This window comes from Cyclopterus lumpus, chromosome 21 (assembly GCF_009769545.1).
Source record: "Cyclopterus lumpus isolate fCycLum1 chromosome 21, fCycLum1.pri, whole genome shotgun sequence".
In the NCBI taxonomy this organism is placed as follows: domain Eukaryota; kingdom Metazoa; phylum Chordata; class Actinopteri; order Perciformes; family Cyclopteridae; genus Cyclopterus; species Cyclopterus lumpus.
The window spans coordinates 21,055,527-21,081,396 of record NC_046986.1 but is presented as its reverse complement, the minus strand read 5'-3'; the positions used below and the strand labels follow the sequence as shown (position 1 = coordinate 21,081,396).

The 25,870-nt window shown below is 40.0% G+C and overlaps 3 protein-coding genes across 3 annotated transcripts in view; 1 reads left to right on the top strand and 2 right to left on the bottom strand.

Annotated features, from left to right (window-relative positions):
• cerkl (ceramide kinase-like) overlaps positions 1-554 on the bottom strand; it is a 28,920-nt gene extending 28,366 nt beyond the window's left edge. The window contains exon 1 of the mRNA XM_034561050.1: positions 220-554. Within this exon, the coding sequence (XP_034416941.1) occupies positions 220-401 (182 nt within the window). The 5' untranslated portion in view covers positions 402-554. The remainder of the gene's footprint in view (positions 1-219) is intronic.
• Positions 555-3,285: 2,731 nt separating this feature from the next.
• neurod1 (neuronal differentiation 1) lies at positions 3,286-8,270 on the bottom strand. The gene is made up of 4 exons (XM_034561722.1): positions 8,182-8,270; positions 6,438-6,688; positions 5,052-5,281; positions 3,286-4,770 (listed from the first exon to the last, which is right to left on the bottom strand). The coding sequence occupies exons 2-4, from the start codon at positions 6,674-6,676 to the stop codon at positions 4,208-4,210; spliced, it is 1,032 nt and encodes a 343-aa protein (XP_034417613.1). The 5' UTR covers positions 6,677-6,688; positions 8,182-8,270; the 3' UTR covers positions 3,286-4,207.
• A 4,714-nt stretch (positions 8,271-12,984) lies between these two features.
• The window catches only part of itprid2 (ITPR interacting domain containing 2), a 36,774-nt gene continuing 23,888 nt past the window's right edge, over positions 12,985-25,870 (top strand). Inside the window, exons 1-6 of the mRNA XM_034561056.1 lie at positions 12,985-13,096; positions 20,559-20,694; positions 21,324-21,488; positions 22,700-22,742; positions 24,752-24,801; positions 25,171-25,224. Of these exons, the coding sequence (XP_034416947.1) occupies positions 20,652-20,694; positions 21,324-21,488; positions 22,700-22,742; positions 24,752-24,801; positions 25,171-25,224 (355 nt within the window). The 5' untranslated portion in view covers positions 12,985-13,096; positions 20,559-20,651. The remainder of the gene's footprint in view (positions 13,097-20,558; positions 20,695-21,323; positions 21,489-22,699; positions 22,743-24,751; positions 24,802-25,170; positions 25,225-25,870) is intronic.

Below are 25,870 nucleotides of genomic sequence, written 5' to 3'. Positions count from 1 at the left end.
ATTTAGTTGTTTAAATATACTCAGTCAACTTCATGGATATTTTAGGAGTTTTAGATTTACTTTGGTAAAGTTTTGACTGTGGGGCTTTTACTTTGAAAGAGCTGTGTGATTCTTGATACTTTTCACTGAAATGAAGGTTTTCTTGTGTGAACCAATCAGAGAGCCTCTCTGCTCCACGTGGAACCTGAATCTGAAGGAACCCTCAAAACTAACACTCACCTGTTGTCATCTTCGGCTTCCTCTTCTTCCTCCACCTCCTCTTCCTCCCGCTTCTCCTCCTCCTCTTCCTCCTCCTCCTTCTTCTTCTTCTTCTTCTTCTTCTTCGCGCTCCGTTTCTCTTTCTTCTTCTTCTTCGTGCTGTGTCTCTGCTCTCCCTGGAGTTCCTCCTCAGGCTCCGACATGTTTACCGGCTCAACCGAATAATTAACAAACAAACAAACTCGCTTTTGTTCCACTAGGATAAACAGAAGATAAGAGTACAGCAAGCTGGTCGCCAGTGGTCGGGATGTGTTGTATTTCCGGGGTGTCGTCGCTATGGAGACGGGGAGCGGCTTTGCAGGACTGTCTCGGGCACGCGGGAGATCCACCGTTTCGAAGAGGTGCGCTCGCTCCCGCGTTCATCCAAGCGGGAGTGCGCACAGTGTTTGCAGCTACGGGCTCAGCAAGTACATTTAATAGCTGTACTTAACTTGAGCATTTCCAATGTGTGCTACTTTAAAGCATGTATACTTTTACTAAGTAAGGTTTGGCACATTTTCATACGTGCATTCATTATCAGGGGACGGGGTACTCCGATCTTTTACGTAAGTAAAAGTAACAATAAAAATAGGCTTCTCCGGTTAAAATACTCTGCATTTAAAATCCAACAGTATTATCATCAACATATGTTTTTTTTTAAATATGCTACAAAAGTAAAAGTAGCCTACTCATTATGTATAGCAACCCATTTTATTATAACATAATTATAATAATTGGTAGAATGTAGGCTATATCTCATCTTAATGGTGCAGCTGGTGAAGGTTGGGCTACTGGTTTGACAGCATTGCATTGAGGGACGTCATCGTCATCTTCTTTTAGGTTTCTATAGGTTCTTAAAATGTATTTTTATCCATTGACTATATTTCTGTATTTCAGTTGTTCCATTTGGTCCAGTATTAATCAGGATTTCTAGAGGAGCCATGGGATTCATTTATTTTATCCCATTCTAGTGTGCCGGAAGCCAAGAGGATTTAAGCCGGCTTCAGAAAAGCAAGTATCAAATGGAGATAAACCAGGAGGCCAAACAACTTAATTTGGCTCATGCTCAATAAAGCGATTTGCATTCAAGTGACAAGGCTCCATGTTTGAGTCCAGTGTTCAGCTTTAATAATAATACATCCATGATATGGCGCCAAAACTACAGAAGATCATTTGCGCAGTGCGCAACTTTGAGTGAATGGACCGCCATGTGTATGTCTGGTTAACTTCCCCAACTCCAATAAAGAGCGGCGCGTATCGGCGCGTAGCGGCTTCTCAATTGGGGCTGAACATGAAGCTGGAGCTTGGAGATATTTAGCTTAGCTTAGTTTAGCAATACATGGACGTATAGAGAGAACGGGGTACAGCGTTGGAGGCGGGGGGGGGGGGTTCACGCCTATGAAAGTCACTGCATGAAGCCAAAATGACTCGACTGCTGTGTATAAAACTACACAAATCTTCTGCACTTCTTCCACATCCGTGGTCCAGTTTAAATACGGGTTATTCAAGTGTTTGGACTGGTAAGCTGATTTTACAGACATAACTTTCCCAATTGAATTATAGGCAAAACATTGCTTTTGGTACCAATGGCATCACAGACCCAGAAGTTCAAAAATACACATACCAACACCCCTTTTGACCCCGCCCACCATACTACATACAATCCTTCCTCTATATGGTTTTAAAAGACACATGCCAACCATTCAGAGCGCATGGTGTTCCCCCGCTGTGGTATAAACACCATCCTATGTGTGTGTGTGTGTGTGTGTGTGTGTGTATGTGTGTGTGTGTGTGTGTGGTGTGTGTGTGTGTGTGTGTGTGTGTGTGTGTTGATGGCAGATGGCGGGATTTAAGCTGCATTAATCAGTGTTATGATCAGACAACAGACTGAAACACAAAACCTCTATCACAAAGACCACTGCTAATACTACTATTGATACTGCTAATACTGCGGATGCTAGTACAATGTATTTAAAACATGTCGACATGATGTTTTAATTCATATATTTCTCCAAAAAAACAAAAGAAACAGCTGAGCTTTTTAAACAAAAAGTATTTGGTATTTTCTCCAGATCACTATGTATGTCGGTACGATGTTTGCCATTAAATTTAAAGCATCTTTTCCCTGCATTGTTACTTGACACCTTGTTGTTTTTGTTCCAGATATCTCGCAGGATTTAAAAGAATAGTTTCTAATCTATTTGAACACGATAAATCTTTACACCACCGTCTGACTTTCTCTCATTATTATTCCACTTTAAAAGGGAGGCTAAATGGTGGGATATGGCCACCATATTGTCCCAGGTGACACACACACACACACACACACACACACACACACACACACACACACACACACACACAGCAGGACATAGTGTGTATAGAGGGGGGCTCTCATGCATAAACAAGATCATTTTCATAAATTAAAATCTTGCCCGCAGAACGAACATCTGTGCCCTTCATACACACACACACACACACACACACACACACACACACACACACACACACTTACAGTGATCCTGGTTGTGTCCTTCCGTCTGAGATAATGTTGTTAACGTGTCAACAGGGTTTTCTCTGTAAGGAGATATGTGTTTTTCCCTCATGTGTTTATCAATACTGTAGTCACGTGTAAAACCTGCAGCTTTGCAAGTTTTTCGAGCTTCCATCTCATTTACGACGGAATCTGCAGGTTTGTGAGCTGGTTCTCCAAAAATATTAAAATAAGCTCACTGCCGTTTGTAGTGGATCTTTTGACAGCAGCTGTGTGGAAAGTTGGATGTTGTAACGATGATTCATTATTATTATTATTACTCTTATTTTATCTGCTGATCATTTTCTGGATTCATTGTGCATGTCTTTAAATTCCTTGCTTTGTACGACCGACCGTCCAAAACCTAAAGATGTTCAATTTACTATCATAGAACACTAAGAAGATACATATTCACATTTGAACCAGTGCAATTTAAGCATTGTTGCTTAAAAAGCTACTCAAATGACTCATTGATTATCAAAATACTCGCCATTACTTTTGACATTACAATTATAACTTCTCCAATGAAGATATGGTTTATTAATATTATCACAATATTTTGTGGTATTGACATTCACTGAAGTAACTGGTTAATCGGTCATCTGTATACCAGATATCCATATTTTGCACGACCAAGATGAACGTTTTTTGCATACATCACCTGACTGCTTAAATCTTTCTGGATTTTTTCCCGCGTATAAATGTGTCATCCAAACATTTTGAGTTGAATTTGATAGAGAGCTAAACTGGAAGGAACCGCTTACGACCGAACGAAAAGGGCATTTGTTGTGTTGTTGCTGATGAACAGAGTCTCTCGGTTGAATCACATGGAATTCCTTTTAATGAAAGGCCTTTATAAACATCTATCTTATAAAATATGAACAAGAGTCACATGAAAAGTTAACAGAACGCTACAGGAACGTTATAAAAAGCAAAAAGTAAAAACCACATGAACAACATGAACATTTCGGCCCCGACGCCGGCCCAAACACCCGGCTCAGAGCCGCCTTACACACCCAAAAATAGAGAAATCTTTATTCTTTCAACATTTGGAATTATCAACTGAGCATCGCTCAGGTTTGAACAAAATTGCATAGTTTCCTCCAGATTATTGCTCATTGATTATTGATTATTTTTAAGTGATAAGAATAATAATAACGAGACATTCAGAGAGCGTCTCCTGCGGGACGAAGCGCTACAGAGAAGGTTACATCATCAACGTGACTTTGTCATCGCCGTCACCATCGCCACCCTCGGGAGGAGGAGGAGGAGGGGGAGGAGGAGGAGTTGTGGCGCAGAAAGACAGAAAGAAAGGAAAGACAGAAAGAAAGACAGCTATGAAACGATTGACATACATAGAACTGTCCGTCTCTCTAAATAACTGTCTCTGTTCGTCTCCCTGTCTTCATCGGCCTCTGTCTTTCGTCGCCCTCCTCCTCAGGAGTCGTGGAAGATGGCGTTCAGCTGGGCGTTCATCATCCGCTCGTGGTGCGTGTGTCCGTCAAAGCCCATCAGCCCGTCCACCTGCAGCTCGCTGCACCGAGGGTTGGGCCCCCCGCCACCGTAGACGGCAGGGTGCCCGCCGGCTCCTCCCGCTCCCCCGTAGTGCACGCTGAAGGAGAAGCTCTTGTCGTAGTCTGCAGCCGCGGCGGCCTCGTGCTTGAAGGACGAGAAGTTTCCGTTGATGCTGAGAGGCGGGCTGAGGGGCGGGTCGAACGCCGGGCCGTCCGACACCAGCACGCCATCGAAGAAGGGCTCCAGCGGGCCGTAGGGCTGACCTTTGACCTGGTGGAAGATGTGGGAAGGCTCCATGGTGCCGTAGGGCGGGCTGGGCAGGCCGGCCGTCAGCCCTGGGCTCTGGTAGGAGTAGTGTCCGGGATAGGTTGCGGCGCCGGCTGGGGGGAGGTGGACCGGCAGGTCGGGCGTCTGCTCCGGCAGAAAAGTTCGAGGATTCAGCTGCAGGCAGCCCGCCACCAAGTTAGTGGTCGGCTGAGACAGACCTGAGAGCAGAGACAATAATCAGTCAATACCGATCAATACACAGAGCTGCTAGCAGAGCTGGAGACAAGTCGGGTTGTTTTCCCTCCACGAAAGTGTCAGATTCAGGTTTAAAATATACAATATGTTCATGTTTTATTTGGTTTACTGACATTTCTAAATAAAAAAACTCTCCCTGGTCGAGGGCACGTGGTCATATTGTTTCCCTTCATCTTAATTTCCTATAACCAGAGACCAGGCCCCAGACTAGCTCAGGAGGTCTTGGTTTTAAGGTGACACTGACCTTTGCAGAGCGCCTGGACGAAGCTCATGAGGTCGGGGGCCTTGCCGGAGCGCAGGACCTCGCTCAGGGCCCAGATGTAGTTCTTGGCGAGGCGGAGCGTCTCGATCTTCGACAGTTTCTGGGTTTTGGAGTAGCAAGGGACGATTTTCCGCAGACACTCCAGAGCGTCGTTCAGCCCGTGCATGCGGTTCCTCTCGCGGGCGTTAGCTTTCATTCGACGGACCTTAAACCTGCGGAAACGCAAAACAAATTCAACGTTAGCCGCCTCATCAGTTAGCATATGTCATCAGTTAGCATCAGTCATCAGTTAGCAGGGATCAGCATCCAAGAACTACATGGAGCAAGACAAATGTCTGCAGCCCCAAGTCGTCAGCATGTTGGCCTCCAGGCATTTTAGCAGTAATTTACAGCTCAATAGATACTGACAGTCACTCAAATATAGAACAGAAGAAAATAAACACTTGAGGCATGAAAAGATGCAATTAAAACCCAGCTGGTGTAAATGGGCTGTTAGATAAACAGGTTGCTAACCCAAAATTAAACAGGAGAGCGATTATGTAGTTACAAATCTGCAGCCACGCTGGGAAAGTTCTGTATATGACCTTCAGTGAAAACTCTGGAAACTCCACCTAAGGATTCACACCGCAGGGGTAATGGATTTTAAGACGGGAAACTGTCGTTGACTGCCTTACATTAGATTGATGTCCAATTCCATGAATCAAAATATAGATGACAATATGGAGAGGAGGTTGTTGTTGTTGTTTCAGACTGCACGTGGCCACATCAAGTTCCACCAGTCAAATATCATTACACTGCTGGGAATGTGATGTCATATTGTGGGTGTCGTTCTTGTATAACGTGATGAATATAAATGTGTTGGAGAGGAGGACGACAGATCGGAAAAGTTGCTCAAATACACTGGTGAACTGATTTGTGTCGAGTTATATTTTTGCATTCAAACATTATAACAAATTTTTTCATGATTAACCACAGACCATGAGAGCCGGACGACTGCTGAGGCTTCTGGGTAATGAAACACTGGTCCGATGGTCCCACTTCAACATATTCTCAGATCCATAGTTAAAACTTTTTTTTTTAATCAGATCTTTTTAAAGTCTGATTGTTATTTTTTATTATTATAATCAAATAATGGTTTTGCCGCCAGCTCGTGTTGTCCCTTCAGAGGGATGATGATATTCATCCGTCCAACAAGGATACGGGTCAGATTTCCAGAAGATCTGCCGTTCCCAGTCCTGCTCCTCAGAGGATGACCCCTGCTCACTTTCATGACCGCATGACGTTTCCTCTAGCGCCACCCACAGGACAAACTTTACACTTTAGCTGAAAAGACTTCTTTTTAAAAAAAACGCTGTCAATCTCCTTCACCTCTGAACACGAGCCTTCGTCATCTTCTTCTTCTTCGGCCCTCGCCTCTTGGGTTTGTTCTCGCCATCGTCGTCGTCCTCTTCCTCCTCATCGTCCTCCTCTTCGTCCTCCTCGAGATGGTGGAGGCTGTCCTCCTCTTCTTCGCCTTCTCCTTCTCCCCCTCCTTCCATGGGGCTGTGAAGCTCCTGCTGCTCCTCCGACTCCACAGACTCCTGCTCCTCCTGCACAGACCTGGTCATGATGCTGATTCTCTGTTTGAGAGTAAAGAGAACAGAATAGATGTGTTCATTAGAAAACAATTCAAAACTCATACTCACACTTAATCTCTGTATCTTATTGAAAGTAAATAATTAAACTGCCCATTAGAGACCTGGTTATAGTATACAGCATGTTCTCACTGCTGTTATTAGTTTGAATAAATATTGTAATACAATTAGAAATTACCTGCTTATTTGCTATAGTTTTTTTTTATATTTTAATGAACAGGTGGCATTTATTTTGTAAATGATTATGGAACATTATTATTATTATTATGGGATCTGACTAATTTCCTGAACGGAATACACAGGTATACGGAGGAAGGATCTTCATACTTTTATTTGCTTTAAAATAAAATGGACAGAAACTATAAACAAATATGTAACGAAGCTGCTCGGATTCATTACTTATAAAAACACACGTTTTTTTTACAGATTATTTTTATGCGGCAGGTTCTCAGTCTAAATCAAAACGGAATCTAAAATAAAATAAATGTAGGGTTTGAATCTTAATTGATGTGGCTTTCTTTAAAATAAATAAATAAAGTGTCAAAAAATGCAACACGCGTAGAACTTAACGGTTCCGGAGAAATAAACGGAGGCCTTGAGGCTAAATACATAAAACGGGGAACATTGATAAACGTTTTGCAAATAAAAGACAATTCCCCGCAGAGTTATGTCAATTTTAAATGTATACCACAGTCACACAATTGACGCGGACGGCTTCACAATATTCATCCCAGAAAATACGATATTTAGTTTTAGATTTGGCCTAATTGAATATAAAGTAAAACAGCCTTCAGTTTAGTTGTTGATAAAATGCTCAAATCTGCAGCTCATGGTCAGTGAAATTAATATATTTGATTTGTTTAACAGATGTAAAAATGAAGTCCGTTAAAAGAAAACCTCGTCTTTTTAATTGAGGAGCGGATGATTTACGGACGTCTTGAAAGGCAACGATTCACCGTTCATTAATTAAAAGCAGTTGGCTGGAAGTCAACTTTTGAATAATAATTATATTAATGAGTATTATTACCTTTATATACCCTTCCCGCTCTCTGCTTACTCGTCCCGTCTGTTCAACAGACCGACAGACAGGTTTAGGTGAGACATAAGGGACGAACACGAATAACAACAAATAACTGCCTTTATTTGTATTAATGAGTCAAATAAACTGATGAGGGGAACACAAATATATGTATGGGAGTTTTAAAAAGTCTATTAAAAACTAAAATATAATAAAAACAAATCAGACTTTAAAAAAAAAAAAAGAAGCATCTTTGTTTATTTAGGCTGCACGCGAAATAGTTTTCATACGAGAGGAATTATTGGAGAACCGAAACCGTGTTAATGATTCTCGGATCTAAATTAGCATTGGTGATGGCTCATTAATTTGGGAGCCGAAACATAATTAATCATAATCATCATCCTCAAGGTTAGATTACACAGATGTTAGTTGCTAATCTTAAAAAGAAGAAAACCCCTACCTGTTGTAGCAAGCCGCTGTCTGTCAGATTGCACGCATCCCGCGCGCTCTGTGCGTGTCCGGGCGTGACTGTGCGTGATCTGCTCTGAGCTTTCTGAGGCGTGTGTGTGGGAGGATGCTGCATTTATACTCGCACACACACACACACACACACACACGCACACGCATGCACACACACAAGGGGGTAATTAGCATATCGAGGCCACACCCTCCCGGCACGCGCCATATGGTACGAACGTCATTAAAACGGCCCCGGGGATCACGTGACGAATCCATTTGTACGAGCCAAAAGTCTCTCTATCTATCTCTCTCCCCCGCCCCCCCCCCCCCTCTCGTCCCCTCTCTCTCTTTGTGAGGAAAAGTTGACCATCTGTCGCCATGTAGCACGCATGCGCACCCGCACGAATATTATGCACATCATGGAAGGTGCGTGATGATTATATGTAAAGGTTTACCATAATTGTTGTTGAATGTATGAATATATAGAAAAGAAATATAGAAAATCGAAATGCATTCTGGGTGTATGTACACCTGCTTCATTGGGAGTTCTTCGTGGTCCAGATTACATATCCAAGTTACAGATTACCAGATGGGGTCCAAACCAAATGATAGTTCGTGCTAACTGTCTGGTGCAGGTTTCAGGTGTGTCAAAGTCATTGTCCTGTTTCCTCCCACCTTACCTGCACTCAACCTCACCTCTAACCCCAACCAGTTATCTCCCTGACTGATACTGAGCCCCACCTGTGAAGCTTGTTGGCTCGATATAAGGCTTTAGCCCCACCAGTGCAGAGCCTCAAGAGGTGGATGTTGATCCATCACCAGTTCCGGACTGAAATATCTCAACATATACACTGGATTGATTTTCATGAGATTTATAGACATTCGGGTTCCCCAGAGGATGAATCCTCATGATTTTGGTGATCCACATTTCCTAAGCACCACCAGCAGGTTGGTATTTCAGTTTATTTTGTGAAATATATTGATTAGTATTGGATGAACTGCAATGAATTAGTTTCAGACATTTGTGTTCCCCTCAGGATCAACAGTAATAGTTTTGGAATATCTTTCAATGAGTTTTCCTATTGCGCCGCCCTAAAGTCAAAGTTTGAATCCATTCCATTGCAATCGGGAGGTTTTGGGTGAAATGTCCCAGTAATAATGGATGCATCCATGGAAACATGGATGAGAATGTTAGCATGACATTAGCATTTAGCTCAAAGCAGCGCTACGTACAGCCTTGCAGAGCTGCTAGTTATTAGTTACAATTAGTAAAATTTTTCCTCTTTGCTTAACCGTAAATTTGTATAAACCAGACAGCAACCTCCGGCTCTGCAGAGTGAAGCCGATTCAGAATCGTCTTAAAACTTGCATTCTCTCTACTGACCAGCAGGGGTTGACTCCTCCTTCTCTCTTGATTTATTACCTCAGATTGTAAACAGGGGTTCATGGTCTCAATCTCTAGTTTCAAGTCTTATTCAATACAGCATGATGTTCATTCAGTAACGTATGGTCCATTTAGAGTCAAATAGACCATAAAACGAGGTAAGCTTTAGGGCGGGGCTACTGTGATGACAGGTCGCTTCCGCTACCAGAGCCGTATCCGGCGTCACTACGCCACTCCTCCGCATTCCAAATATGGTCACTTTCGTTCATCGGTTGCAAAAAAACAACATGGCGACGGCGAAATTCCAAGATGGCGACGGCGAAATCATTGAACGCAACTTCAAAACGGCAGTCCACAAACCAATGGGGGACGTCACGATGACAATGACAACTTCTTATATACAGTCTATGATTTAAAAGTTAGTTTAGCGGGTTTGCTACACCGACTGAATGTTAAAAAAATATGTCAGCAGAAGATGGAGGAAACCAGTAGGCGTGGCTTATCGAGGCCGTAGGAGGGGCTTATCCCATTGGTCCACATCCACTGAGTCAGTCTGGTTGCGTTTAGTCCCTCTGACCAAACGGAAAGAAGCAGCGGACTTTGGACCAGGCTGTTCTCCAGTGAAGAGGTTGCTATGGTGACGCTAAACTGGTTGCCAAGAAGTTACCAGGCGACTTTAGAGGACTGGTGTGTCCGTCCCATCACCGTGGATCCTCTCACAGATAATGGTTAACACAAAATCAATCCACCGTTCCCTTCAGGATTAATGAATATATAACTCATGAATGCCGAGTATAACATGGAATGATATTTACTTTCTGCTATACAACTTATAATAAGGCCGACTTTATAATGTAAAAAATGAACTTGCAGTGGCCATTTGTCGAATAAATCAAAAAGAAACATAAATCAAAGGGCCAACATGGGTTTGTGGTCCACGCAGGCAAAAGAATGCATTGTCCATACAATATTCTGTTTTTCTCATAATTTATTGAACAAAACAAAACAAGCCAACAAATAAAAGACATCCCAACCATGGTGCATGGTGGTCCTGTGCCTACTCCTATAATCCCAGGTAAACAAAAAGACTATCAAAAGAAAAATCTATTCAAATATTTCAAAAAATCTAAACTAAATAAGCAAACATCTAGAATAATTAAACAATACCACATGTGACTAAAATAACTAAATACTAATCAAATAAATAGCTACGTCAGAATTTACTGATATCCAAAATAGACAGAAGTCACAGTTTGATTTGATGGTTTCCAGTCAAAACAAAGCTGGAAGTGGCCTTGAATATATTTACCTGTACAGTTTCAATGGATGAAGACATCCAGAGAAACATAAATCATTTTACAGACGTTTATCAGGAGAAAGAAACAAGGACAAGAAGAGTTTGAACTTTTGATTAAACAGCAGTGAGGTGACAATAACTAAATTACTCTAAACAAAGAGAACAAACAGAGCAACTCGCTGTTGAATAAGAACTATTATTCTATACTGCAGGTGGTGTGTGTGTGTGTGTGTGTGTGTGTGGAGAAGGTCAGATTAACCTATTCATAAATAGAAGGAAGCAATGAAAACTCAACACACACACACGCACACGGTAGTACATCTTAGACAGAATACAATGTCTTATATTATGATTAACTTTCAAACTTTAAATCATTTAATTTGTCATCTTTTAAATAACATTTTACTTGAACCTCTATTGCATCTTTAAGCAGTATATACACATTCAATATATGGTTTATAACACAGATTAGTGTCATTATAAGCAGATACACATGAAGTGTTGTTTTAATAGTTAGTATATTCTCCTATAACGACATATTTTATATTATAACAACTGTATTTTACTTTGTTGTTATTCATCATGTGTTTATTGCAGCCTGGGTGCCCACAGGCGAAGTTATATTTATTGTCAAATATATTAATAAACATCTATATGTGCTTACAATTACATTATAGTGTGTTATAAACCATTTATTAAATGTTTACGTATAAGGTTTAATTGGGGGAACCCAAAACAAACACTCACATGAACGAGCTGAAAACAGCACAAAATATAACACAACATCAGAACAAATAAAACATTGAATTTATAAGAAAAAACATATATATATATATATATATATATATATATATATATATATATATATATATATATCCATTGTTTTTATAGCTCCGCCTGGACATAATTGTTATCTTCATAATTGTTATCTTCATATATATATATATGAATAACTTATATAAATAGATAACTTTTTATAGCTCCGCCTGGACATAATTGTTATCTTCATATATATATATATATATATATATATATATATATATATATATATATATATGAAGATAACAATTAACCTGGTGGTTATATATATATATATATATATATATATATATATATATATATATATATATATATATATATATATGAAGATAACAATTATGTCCAGACGGAGCTATAAAAACAAGGGACACATAATTGTTTTAATTAATGAGGATGATTAAAATGCATTCGAAAATAATATACCACTGAAGTAAAGATTAACTTGATATGAATCTGGAGAGTCGTATATGACAATGGGAGGAAGACGATTGGCATTTAAATAAACAAAGTCAGTGTTATCCAGTACCAGTACAATACGTTGTGTGAAACGATACAGAACATGAATAGACTAATTAACTTTCTTTCCTTTCTTTTCTTTCTTTCTTTTCTTTTCTTTGTGATTTGTGTGTGGTTTAAAAGTAAGTTCGGTATCAATCCATAATATTTAGTTGAACTATCTGGAATAAACTTTAATAGTGTAAATGTTTCTGTCCCGGTGATTCTGTTTTCCTGTTTACGAAATGACTAATGGGTGAACACCTTTTAATAGCATTAGTGTGGTTTACATTCAGATAACGAGCAGGTAGCTGTTGGATCATCACGGATGCATTGACAGGAGCGTCTCATTGAAACATGGTGTTTGGTTCCACCTGGTGGTTAAATGAAAGCACTGCAGGTAAAAGCTCAGGTCACAATTTCTTTCTTTCTTTTTTTTGGATGATACATTTATGTATGTATGTATCCACCCCTCTCAAAACATTACATTAGTTTAGTAAATCTACTAATTATTACTTAATGATATTACTATTCCCCATCACTGTGTAACGTCACTGTTTCTGCTGCAGCAACTCACACATAAGACAACAGCTTTTTTGTAACAACAGCAACAGTTTACAACAATTATGGTATTCATTTGTTCAACTTTAAAATTGTATTTAACTAGCGTATTTATTTTGTATTGTAAGTCAAATATGCGCGAGTACTTCCTCCATCCCCGCATATGATGACCGTCCTGTGTGCACCGAGTCAGTCCGCCAGGTGTCGCTGTTTTGCCGTCTCCCACCCGTCAAGGACACGCCCCCTCTCCTCATGCAGGTTTCAGGAAGCGGAAGCAGGAATGTTGGTGTGTTTTCAGAAAAAGTTTGGACAAGTTTGACAGTTCGGGAGCAGAGACATAAACCGCGGGGAAACATGACGGTGAGTAGCCGTATCCGTTCAAAGTGCGGCTCCTCTCCGCCGCCCGTCGTACGGCGGAATGTGGCCGGGCCGCCGCGGACGTGAGTTTCTGAGCACACGGAGAGTTTTACTGCTGTCAGTCTTCGTCCTCCGCGTCAAACCGCAGGAACCTCTGAACGGGACAAACAAGTAGAGTCCGACCTGAAAACAACAACCAGGGAAAGATTAAAGACGCGTGGGGATTTAATAATCTGGCTTACTGTGAATTAAGTATAAGAGTACGCCGGTATTTAAAGTGAGAGTGGTACACATGTGTTGAAGCTTGACAGTGATGGAAGTACATTCAATCTACTAACGTCACTGCCCGAAGGACTGTAACTTGTACTGTAGGCTACTCCACTCCTTTCTTTTTTAATGCTTCTATTATATATGATCTAAATCTCCCACATCTTAAGTTACATAATAAATGAAGAGATTCGCACACAAAACCCACCACTTATGAAATGTGATGTTTTGTTAAACAGCTGTATAGCACAGTTCAAACGATTAGTCAGTTAATCAGGCAGCTATTTAGTTAATATTTAAATCATTTTTCATTCAAACACATTTGACTGTTCATGCTTCCAAAATGTGAGGGTTTGCTGTTTTTTTATTTAAATACTCTCATCATTTAATGTAATGTCATTTAATTGAATGTGTACTACTGGTTTCTATCTGTGAATATGTGACTTTGCGCAATTGTCACGGCATTTTTCACTATTTTCAATACATCAATGGTGAACATTGAGTTTTTTTTATTTAGTCGGGTGTGTGTATTTACTTAAGTAAATGATCTGAATACTCCACCCCTGCAGAAATACTGCACTATAGATACTTTTAAAGAAGATGATGCCTTATTAGAATGAGCTGCCCAACTTCAACATTAAAGTACTGCCGACATATTATGTTATCAATTATTATCCAAAAATATAGCTATATAACAATGACAGTGGATTTAGCAAATTTGCTCTTTTTATATTCAAAGTACATTTTGTTCCTAATATTTCTTTATTTTTCTTTTACTTTACTTTCTATAGTGTTGTGCTGTTATGGTATTACTAATTTTCCCTTTATAGTAAATTATTTGAAAACTTTTCTAGATAATTAAAAATGTTATTATTTAACACAATAAATGTTATATTTAATTATAAGTAAATTTACTATTGTACAGAATATTATCAGTAAAATGTAATTAAAGCATCAACAGTACATTATTAGCCAATTGTCAGGAATGCACAGACAGTTTTCTGCATCATATTTGATATCTTAGGCCTTTGTGTCTCTAATGTGAAACCCTTGAAGTGAACAACTGGAGCATTCAGGTGAATGTAGTGCAGTAAAAAGAACGGCATGTACGAACCGCTTTGTTGAAGAACAGTCACAGTTTGTCTTAAAGCAATATTCAGTTGCCAATCAGCACTGAAACTGTTTTTTACTCCCATAATACAACTGGCTGCAACTAATGATTATTGTCATTACTGAACCATTCATTTTGAGTGTTATATTATTCTATAAATACATCAGCAGCATGTGTACACAATATGGCACACCTTTTATTTATTTTTAGGAGCTCCTCAATCCAAATACTGAAGGCTTTGATTCGAAACATCCAAACAATAAATTAAAGTTCAGCTGACAGAATGCTGCCACTCCCAAAGTTGACATGATGGGATCAGCTGATCGTTTTAAGAGAGTTGACTCTTTTAACAATCTGTTGAAGTTCTTGGAGCTACAAAAAAAACCTCAGTTCACTTGTGATTGTACAGTAATGTGACAGAGATCCTTTAAAAGTAGAAATACCACTGAAATCACAGCATTAAAGGTAAACGTCATAAATACAAAATGTTAATTCAATAAAAGTAAAGAAGTATTATCGGCTCAATGTAAGTATCTCGCCATTATGCAGAACGGCGCCGTTCAGTGTTGTTCTTTTTCTTTTATCACTAGCAAAGTAAGAGCATTTACTTTTACTGGCAAAGTAAGAGCATTTACTTTCACTTGCAAAGTAAGAGCATTTACTTTTACTGGCAAAGTAAGAGCATTTACTTTTACTGGCAAAGTAAGAGCATTTACTTTCACTTGCAAAGTAAGAACATTTACTTTTACTGGCAAAGTAAGAGCATTTACTTTCACTTGCAAAGTAAGAGCATTTACTTTTACTGGCAAAGTAAGAGCATTTACTTTTACTGGCAAAGTAAGAGCATTTACTTTTACTGGCAAAGTAAGAGCATTTACTTTTACTGGCAAAGTAAGAGCATTTACTTTCACTAGCAATGTAAGAACATTTACTTTCACTAGCAATGTAAGAACATTTACTTTCACTAGCAATGTAAGAACATTTACTTTCACTAGCAAAGTAAGAGCATTTCAATGTTGTAGTTTGTCTATTGGGTAGATTAGAAGTAGAGCGCTATTTCATGTTTCTTTATGTACAAAGTAACTAGTATCTATAAAAGTCAAACGTACTTGATTCATTTCTTGATAAGTTAAATCAATTGTTTATTCTGAAAGAAATGTCAGAACATTGTAAATTATAAGCCCCGGTTGATGTCTTTTAAAATTGCTTGAATAATTGACTGAAGCCCAAATAAACTCAATTCACTATCATATAAGAGTGATGACAACGAAAAGCTTAAAGTCGTCACATTCACGGATGCTGGAACCAAATAGAATCTTAATTTATTTTCTTTTGCTTGAGAAATTATTCAAACAACTAGGTCGATTAGCGCAGTGATAATTTCCTGTCCTCCTCCTCCTCGTGAACAGGTGGCATTAATCCGTCTGGAACAAGCCACTAAATACGAGTTCATTCATATCTGAGTTGAAGCATCCGTACGAGCAAAACAAAACAAAAAGGAAAGTAGATATGAAGGATACAACAATGTTGCATGAAATGGAAATACTTAAGTGCAAGTACAGCAAATAGTTTTCTACCACTGCTCTCTGTGTCATGACTGCACGGTGCACGTGACAGTTTAAGTAGAGCCTTTTGTTTCAGCGTCCCTTTGATCATCCGGGTGGACATCCTGCAGCTTCACTGTAGCCGAGATGTAAACAGGCTCCACACTTCCACTCTGTTTCGGTCTGTTTGGTCCCCGTCAGGGAGATGGAGCTTGTTGAGTTCAGGTTGCAGGAAAACCGACGTAAAGTGTGCTTTCGCTCGCACGGCCGTGACCCCTCGAGTCTGGTTTCTGTCGAGAGCCGGCCGTCAGCGGCTCATCTTCTCGCAGACATTCGATGTACCGTGATGCAGAACAGAGAGAAGCAGAAAGTCCTCGACGTTTTTATAGGGCCAGTGGTGGAGGAAGTAATCCAGGTCCAAAGTAAATGTACTAATACCACACCGAAGTAGAAGGCCTGCATTGAAAATGTCACTTCAGTAAAAGTAGGTCATCAGGAAAATGTTCTTACAGTATTAAAATATGCAGAGACTAGAGTTACAGATATTAAAGTTTTGTGTTATACAATTATTAGTGCTCATGCATTAATATAAAAGTTAGAGTTGGTTAAGGTGGAGCTCATCTTTTTTTACTATTTTTTATAGGACTGTGACTAATGACTATTATCTTTACGGATTAATCTGCTGATTATTTCCCCGGGGAATCGATGGATTGAAAATAGTGACAAATGTCTTTTGAAACCAGGAACATAAAGTCACCGTGTTGGTTTTTGTCCAACCAATAGCACAAACCTCAAAATTAGACTATTACATTATGCATTCAATTGATTGACATTAACTAAAAAGAAAAGCAACACATCTAGAACTTGAACCATGAAAATGTTCGGTATTCTCGCTTGATGTGTGACCATAACAATAGATCAATGATAAATAGATATAGTTGTTGATTCGTTTTGGTTAAGGTTAGAGAGGAAATGGAGACAAATGGTTTGTGTTAAGGAAACACCGTTACGTAACATAACTAGTGGCCATAAATAACAACGGACGTCCATAATTTATAGAATATAATTATAGTTAGTAATAGTTTGTTTCCAACCAATTAGCCCTGATGCTAGCGATGGGCACAGGGGGCACTTCAGACCTGTAAGGTGGACCAACTATTATCACTACGAGGGAAAAAAGCCGCTCCTGAGTTTTGCTCAGCTTTTTATTAAAATGTGTTTAAAATTTCTTCTAACCTTTTAACTGATAGCATCAATCCTTCCAAATTCTTGTTGCCGCTTAATGGTTAACATCCCTAGTGATAGTAAATTACATATCTTAATCCACCAAACTAGCTAACCAACACTTTCCTACATGTTTTGAAGCCTTTCTCCAGTAAACAGTTTGCCACCATTGCACCCGTTGTTAACCCTCAGAATCCAAACCAAAAAGAGCGACTGGCCCTCTTTAAGCCTGCAGGAGTGTTTGATGCTGCAGAGACAGATGTTAAGAGGTGAAGGAGGACCAAAGAGGCCTGAGAGGGTATTGAAGAGGCTCGTGATGGACTCGCTCACTGCACACTGCACACTGTCCGTGCGTTTGTTGTTGTTGTTTTCTGACCTTCCACTTCAGAATCTAAAAATAGATATATCCCTCTCTGTATCTCAGACAGGAAGTTGTTCTGTTATTCACCCTAAACACTTGTTTCCTGCTTCACACGTTCTCATTCAAATTTGGCTGCATGCATCCTTCTACTCCCGTCAGTGACTCCTTATGGTCACTGTGTTTTCTCCTCCTCATTATGCAATCTTGAGTTTTTTAACTTACTTTTATTTATTTTTACTGTGTTGGCTATTATTAGCAACCACATAGCCAAATTCCCTATTATTACATCTCTGTTTGTAAACCGTGTTTAGACTTCCTCAGTAGTGAACTGTGATCTTGTGTCAATGGCCGGCTGCCCGAGCTCAGCAAGCCTTTCGCCTGTGAGACTGAGCTGAGGGAGTTGTTGCCAAAAGATTCAATACAGCTCCTACTAACAGATCGGTTTTTGGTTGATCGGATTAAGTTTACATTTAGACAGCAAATCTTCATATAATATTATATATATATATATATATATATATATATATATATATATATATATATATATATATATATATAATTTATTGATTGTTTATGTCATTTATCAAGCAACAAGACTAAGATTTTGAACTGTTTGGCATTTGCTGCCATTTTATAGACTAAATAGTTCATACAATAATCTTAAAACGCCTTTAGATCATGTAAACAATCATTAGTTACAGACACAAAAATCATATTTTTTCTTCTTCGTAAGAAATCCTGTTGCATTAATGGAACACGTGTTTTGTCAGCCACCACGGGTTACTGCTGGCTGTCTTCATCTGTGTTTATATTGACCTCTGGTTTCCCGTCATTTCTAAGTTAAATCAACTGGCAGAGACTTGAAGCTTGTTTCGGACCGAGACAATACATCAAAGTCAACATACACACCCCTTTATTTTCTTTGTCAAATCATCATTGCGTGTTAACAGTTTGTAAAACTCCCTGTTGGTGCGTTGATGGACACTTAGACATCTGAAAATGTGAGAGACGAGCTACTGGGAAAACTAGGGGTGGAAAAGGTATTCAGATTCTTTGATGAAGTAAATATCGCAACACCACAATGTAAAAGTGCTTTAAATGTTACTAAGATGCAAGAGACTTTTAACTGGTTAGGAAACAGTCTCAGTGTAATACTGATGGCTCAATGATCTACATACGTAAACAAGAAAAGGCTACTTATGAATTTATTCTTAATACTCGTCATCGGCGCCACTGGCTCGGATCCTGTGCGAAATCAGATAAAATCATGCAGGTTCACCAGAAACTCCTTCAGCTCAGACTCCAGCCGGAGCTTCTCTAGTCCCAAATACCACCCACAGCTCCTCGGTGTGCCGCTCTGACACATGTGCATTGGCTGGGACCACAACATCTGTGTCCACAGTGCACAGGTTGAACTTTTTAAAGGCTTTTTCTTGCGGCAACCAAAAGCATGGAGTCTGCCTCTTTGTGCGAGTAACGGGCAATCGGTTCAGTTTCTTGGTGGTGAGAGGATAAAATAACAAGAACAAGAGAGGATTGAAAAAAATAAGCAACTGTTCACTTTCTGGCCCGGAAACTTGTGTTAATGTCAACTACCAAACAAGTGGTTTGCACTGGACCCAATGTTCTTTCAACAAACCTTTTTAAAGCCTTGTGTTTTTAACACAATCAATGAGTTTTTGGGTAGACAACAAAGCTGTGTGTGTGTGTGTGTCTGTGTGTCTTTCATCCCTGCAGGCTGGAACGTGCTACTATTTATTTAGAGCTAATTTTAAGAACTCCACGAATCAGTGTTTAGCTTTGTCAGCTTTTATTATGTGTAAGATTTGTTCAAAGCTCCTGGTCCCGTGGCCGCAGGAAATTCAGGATTCAATGAGTTAAAGTTTAACAATATTTAATGGCAAAGATAATATTCATATAGCGTTCACGATCGTGGAGCTGGTAAGGGAGAGTTCTCCACAGACGGACTGCAGCTCCCAACGAGCCACAGACCGGGGCTGTCTCAAGATCCCGAACCAAAAGAACTCTGACTCCAGAACAAATGCTCGGTCGTTAGTCTGGTCATGCAAATGAATTCACACCTATGGGTTAGTTCCATTGGTCAGTTCAAAGGATAACGCCGTTCTGTTCGCTAAGCTAATCGATAAAATGGGGGGGTCAAAGCTCACACTTCCGGTCAACGAGAGGAAGTTCCCCTTCAGAATAAAACCTTATATCCTGCCTTCAGAATAAAAGCAACATATCAGGTTTCAATCGGCATCCATTTGTTTATTGTCTAACTATTGTCTAAACAATAAAACATTCATTCATTCTCATGCATCATACAGTTAATCATTACATTTGTCATTAAAACAGAATAATAGAACAGTGATCCTCTCTTATGTTTCACAATACATTCCCCCAGAATATTCCTCATAATATCCCAAATTAATTATCATAACTTTCTTTATGTATTAATTTAAGACATAAACTTTCTTATCTACATGTGCAAGTATATATAAAATCCACTACAACTCAACATATGCCAGAGTGATTCATATATTTCATGTACTGTATGCGTAGTTTGTAATGTTTCTGCTGGCTACTGTATGCTTCTGCTTTGCATTTTGCACTTATTTAGTGAATATTTATATTGGCTGTAGTTTTGCCCATTTTATTGCTTGCATGCCATGCATCATGTGCTTCTGTGTTGTATATGCTAATTGGTATGTAGCAATGTAGTATAATTATGTGATTTGTAATATATATATATATTTAATGCATCTAATATGTATATTAAATACTAACATTATAAACTATTTCAGTAACTTACATGTAATGTGTTATTATTATATTTGACTTTGTAACATCTGTCCACGGTCTACATACGAAAATAGCTTTGCATATTATTGTGTAGTGTTCCTGTTAAATGAACCAATAAGTGAGATGAATTCTCACTCTCTCTCTTTGTCTCTCCAGGTGTTTTACCTGTTGCTAATGTTTCTGTAGAGTCCTCAGTCTCCTCTGACTGACTGACCTCGACCAGACACACGCACACGCACACAGGTAGACATGGAGAGTGGACCTCTGGGAATGGACACCAACATTGCTCCAGGTGGGTCATCTTACATCAAGGAAGACTTTGCCTTTGTATCAGTGTCGATGGTGTGGGAAGCTCCGCAGGCCGGTTACATGGAGGGCAGCCAAACATTGTTCATTTGCACATACCGCTCTCATTCCAATGATTCAAAGACGGTTGAACACCGTAACAAATTTCCCTTTTAAGATTGTCAATAGTTAGCTAAAAGTACTAAACATAAGTAACAAATACAAAACATGTATAAACAGTCAAAACAATTGATTATAAATAGTTGAAATAATTAGCTAAAAAGTAACGAGTAACCTGTTTAAATAGGAGGAATAATAATTAATTAAACAATTAGCTTAAAGTAACGGATAAATTCAATGCAAAATGTCATTGTTACAACAGTTGAAATGATTAGCTAAAAAGAAATGGATAAATGGTTGGAATGGTTTGCTAAAAGTAACAGATAAACAGTTGGAATAATTGTCTGTCTGTTACCTCGATATGTAGGGCATGTGGTTGTTCAGCTCGACTCACCTGCTGTGTGTGTTTGTATTGAATCAGTTGTGTTTTCTGTTTGTCAGGTTGAGTCTGCCAAACCTGATTGATGACTAAATTGTTCTGCTGTCAGACAGATTGTGTGCTTGATTGGTCCTTAGGTCCCCGAGTGCAGTCAAACTGCAGCTTAGCCTTTCTGCGGCGTCAGGCCTGGGCCCAGAGCAAAGACTCCACCTGGCAAGAATCAGAAGCAGGGAGCGGTGGCCCCCAGGGGCCCCAAGAGAACCACGGGGTCGGTGAAGAACAAAGACCCTCCGAAGAACCAGGTTAGACCAAGCTAAATTGTCACGATGTTGTTACTGGGGATATATTAATGTATTTTAATCCTAAATCTTTACTGTATTCTTAAAAAGCAAAACCTATATTTTCTGAGAAAATTCAATTTTCTGCAACCACCATAGCAGAGTGCTAAAGTCGGTGCTAAATAGGGCAAATCCGTCTACTTGGTTTACTGACAGCCATGCAAGCCTATATGCTGCTTTAAGAAAACTGGGCAATATGGATTCATTCCTATTACACTGTATATGTGCATAACTTAATGACTTTGGGGTTCCACAACGTTCCATGAAACAATACTTTGATTTATGACCAAACACCTGCAAACCTAATGAACTTTCTCAATTGCCTCAGCTGTACTTTGTCCTGTGCTAATTTGTAAATGTTATCAAGGAAACACGCTAAACTAACATGGTGAATATGGTAAACGGTGCATCTGCTAAACATCGGCATGTTTGCCATGTCATTGTGAGCACGTTGACGTGAGCATTTAACTCAAAGTACTGTAGCTTTGCCTTAGGACATCCTCACAATGGTGGAGTTAGTCTTGTTTAAACATGCACAATCCTCTCAAGTCACTAAGGATTTAATTCGAAAAAACAACTTTGTTCATAAATTGTTTGTCAAAAATGCTAAACATTCACTTGTTCCAGCTTTACAAAAACTGCATCCGAACTGCATTGAACATCCGTTCAATGGACCTGTTCAGAACAGGTCGTATTTCCTAGCCTGTGGTGTTGCTGCTTGCAGCTTTCTCATGAGCCACTCATAGAAACACCTTCACACTCAACACTGCGCTCTCTTGGGTCCTCAGCAATACACCTGCCATAACATACAGTAGTTGCATTACAGACCCTAGACGCAGCTACTCATGGTCAGAAACACTGGCGAAAAGCACTCCGGTTCAGAAAAAACCACCAGGGCTAGACTTAACCCGTCAGGCAAGGTAGTTACCCTTGGTCTCGTGCCCTCAACCAAACAGATATGGATTTATTATAATGTTTACATATGAAAATATTGATTGATTGGTGATAGATAGAATGGTAAGGGGGAAAATGAATAGCTGCAGACAATATTCAGCTGAGATGTTGGGTTATATTCCAAAGTCTGGCACCGCTTTAATGCTTTTATTGCATGTTGTAATTACTGTGACGAACAGCATCTGCTAGCTTTAACATGCTCCTCTGTCTCTCTGTGGCAGGCCGAGTTCCTAACGACATCACCAGCTGGCTGATTGAATGCAGGTATAGTATCCATTCACCCCCTGATTAAAGGACCATACTTAAGTTTTTTGATATCCTGTTTGTCAAATGTGAGTCTTCGCTTAATGACGACTTCAATTAAAGCTGAGAAATGTTGAATGCTGCCAGTTGATTTTCTTCGAAATTAACTGAAACCAGTGACTGCTGCTTAGAAGGAAGAAAATCAATCACAAAACTGATGGATGATTTGAAAATGATCAGCAGGAATGTACAGTAAACAGACTTAGAATTTCATGGACTAAAATGTAAAACGTACAGGATATGATCCTATCCTGACTGAGTGGCTAACATCAATAAACCTATAGATATATTTTTCTGGTGCCTGGAGGTGTGTGTGTTTAGTAGCAGTCTTATCGGCTGCTGACGTCAAACCACGCTGCTAACACCTAGGCATACAACACACACACACACACACACACACACACACACACACACACACACACACACACACACACACACACACACACACACACACACACACACACACACACACACACACACACTCAAATGGAGCCGACCAACGCCCAGAGATAGGGCACATAGAGCAGTTGAGGCGAAGAAGGAGGGAAAGAAGCAGGAAGAAGCTAACAGAGGACGGGAAGAAAGGCAGAGAGTCAACAGAGGAGGGGTTTCCCCTGTTGTGTCAATATTGTTATCACAAACACGCACGGTGTTCGCTGCCGTGACTGAACCATGTGACTCTCCAGCGCTCTGATGTGTCCTCTGTAACGTCACCGTGGTAACGCGACCGGCAGACGCAGAATCACAGGTTACTATAGCAACGGCCGCAGGACAGAGGCTTGAGGCCAACATGGCTGCCGGTGGAAAGTAGGAGGAGTAGCAAACACTGCGGCTGCGCACTGTGGCACAACCATCTGTGTGTTTGTGTGTGTTAAATGGTGGCAGGAAGTTTTGTCCCATTGATAAGAGTGGCAGGTTGTGTAACAGCTCAGTGTTCCCAGCGTTCAGCTGCAGACAGAAGCTCAGACCCGATAGCTTACGGCCACTGTCAACTTGCCTGAGCCTTCAGCTAGTTGACCTGGGACAACTAGTCTGGTCAAGGACACCTGGAATGGGTACCAAAAAACTGCCTGGGGTATTTAATTTTGCCTGGTCAATATTGGACTACAATAAGTAGCCCAGTCTGACCAGGAGTTAGCCTGGGATAGTTAGCCTTTGCCTGACAGGCAGCTGACGCTGGGATCGTTATCCTTCACTGGACAGGCAGTTACCCTGTGTTACTTAGAGTTAGCCCGAAAGGCAGCAAGCCTTCGTTATTTAGCCTTAGTCCGACAGGCAGTTACCCTGTGTTACTTAGCCTTAACCCGAAAGGCAGCAAGCCTATGTTATTTAGCCTTAACCAGACCGCCAGTTAAGCTGTGTAATTTAGAGTTCGCCCGACAGGCAATTACCCTGTGTAACTTAGCCTACCTCGACAGGAACTTAGCCGGTGTTACTTAGCCTAAGCCTGACATGCAGTTAACCTAAGCTACTTAGCCTGACTTACTTAGCCTGACAAGCAGATGGCATTGAGAAAGCTTGCCTTCACCTGACAGGCAGCTAATTTTGGGATGGTTAACCTTTGCCTGACAGGATGGTTGACCTTTGCCTGACAGGTGGTCAGCTTTTCCTTCGCCTGACCTGCAGTGACTGGGAGATACTTTTAGTTTCGGGGAAAGTTCATCTTAGTCTGACTGGCAGTGTGGGACCGCTATCCCTCAAACGACACACACTTAACGTTATGATAGTTAGCGTAGCTCAGTACTTCACTTAGGCTAATGGGCATTGATTTGTTATTTGCAGGTCTAGCTTGTTTGAACTGTGCCTTCAGTTATTTTTAAACTAGCCAGAAGTATCAGTAAAATAATGAGCATTGAAACACACTGCCATCAAACATTTGATATACAAGCACACTTTCTGTTTATACTTTTCATGGTCAATTTATGTTTTGGGTTCATATATAACTCTCTGTCTCTTTGTGTTTTCTCCAGGACTCCCCTTGGAGCCTCTCTCGATGATCAGAGTGCTTCACCCAGCAGAGGTAATCCACATTGTCTGTGTGTTGTTTATATATTACATTGGGAGGACTCCAACTTGTTAGGACACTTTAGGGGAATCTGGTTTATAGTAAATATACTTGAAACCAGCCATCACAACTTAGTTGGTATTTGATTTAACGTTTTGTGTCCAAATTAATTGTGAAATTTCTCTCTATGGATGTGTTACGGTATTTTAAGGTATTTCACAACTGTGTGTGTGTGTGTGTGTGTGTGTGTGTGTGTGTGTGTGTGTGTGTGTGTGTGTGTGTGTGTGTGTGTGTGTGTGTGTGTGTGTGTGTGTGTGTGTGTGTGTGTGTGTGTGTGTGTGTGTGTGTGTGTGTGTGTGTGTGTGTGTGTGTGTGTGAGAACAGGAGTGCTGAAGAACGGCTGCAGCTTTGAAGATGACCTTTCACTGGGAGCTGAAGGTCAGTACAGAGAATAACTGACAAAACAACCAAGATTACAGATTTGTGCATATTGTTCAGAGTTGTCCCCCGTGTTCTAATTTTGTATTTTAACTCACACCACAAACTTAAGAAAGACTTTGACATTTTGGAAAATCCTCTTGTTCTACGTCTTACCTAAAGTCAGATGATAACTTGATATTGTTAGAATATCAATGAGATGAGTCTTTAGTCGAGAAAGAAAATACAAACTGTGACTGAAAACGAGGGCAACATATTTGATAATTTATTACTACCCCAATAACCACATTTATCTCCATAGTAAATAATACAATACCACATGGTGTTAAGACACATTGACAGTGGGTTTTATCTGACAGGAACCGTACACTTGTTGAGAGTGATACAGGGCAAGTTTGTTGTCTTTATCTGTTGTTAATGTTGTCCAACAATAGTTGCAACAGGGTCCAGTTTCAAAAAGATAGACTGAGATGTCACCAAACATAAACTATTTACCTGTTTAGTTTGTGGTTATCTTAAGTAGGACTAATGTGCTATGATACAAGGTACAATGATATTTTAATGTGAAAAGTTAGCAAGGTTCAAGACACAATGTAATTACACAATGCAAGATCTGCAAGTTAAAGTAGGCCATAAAAGTGGAAAT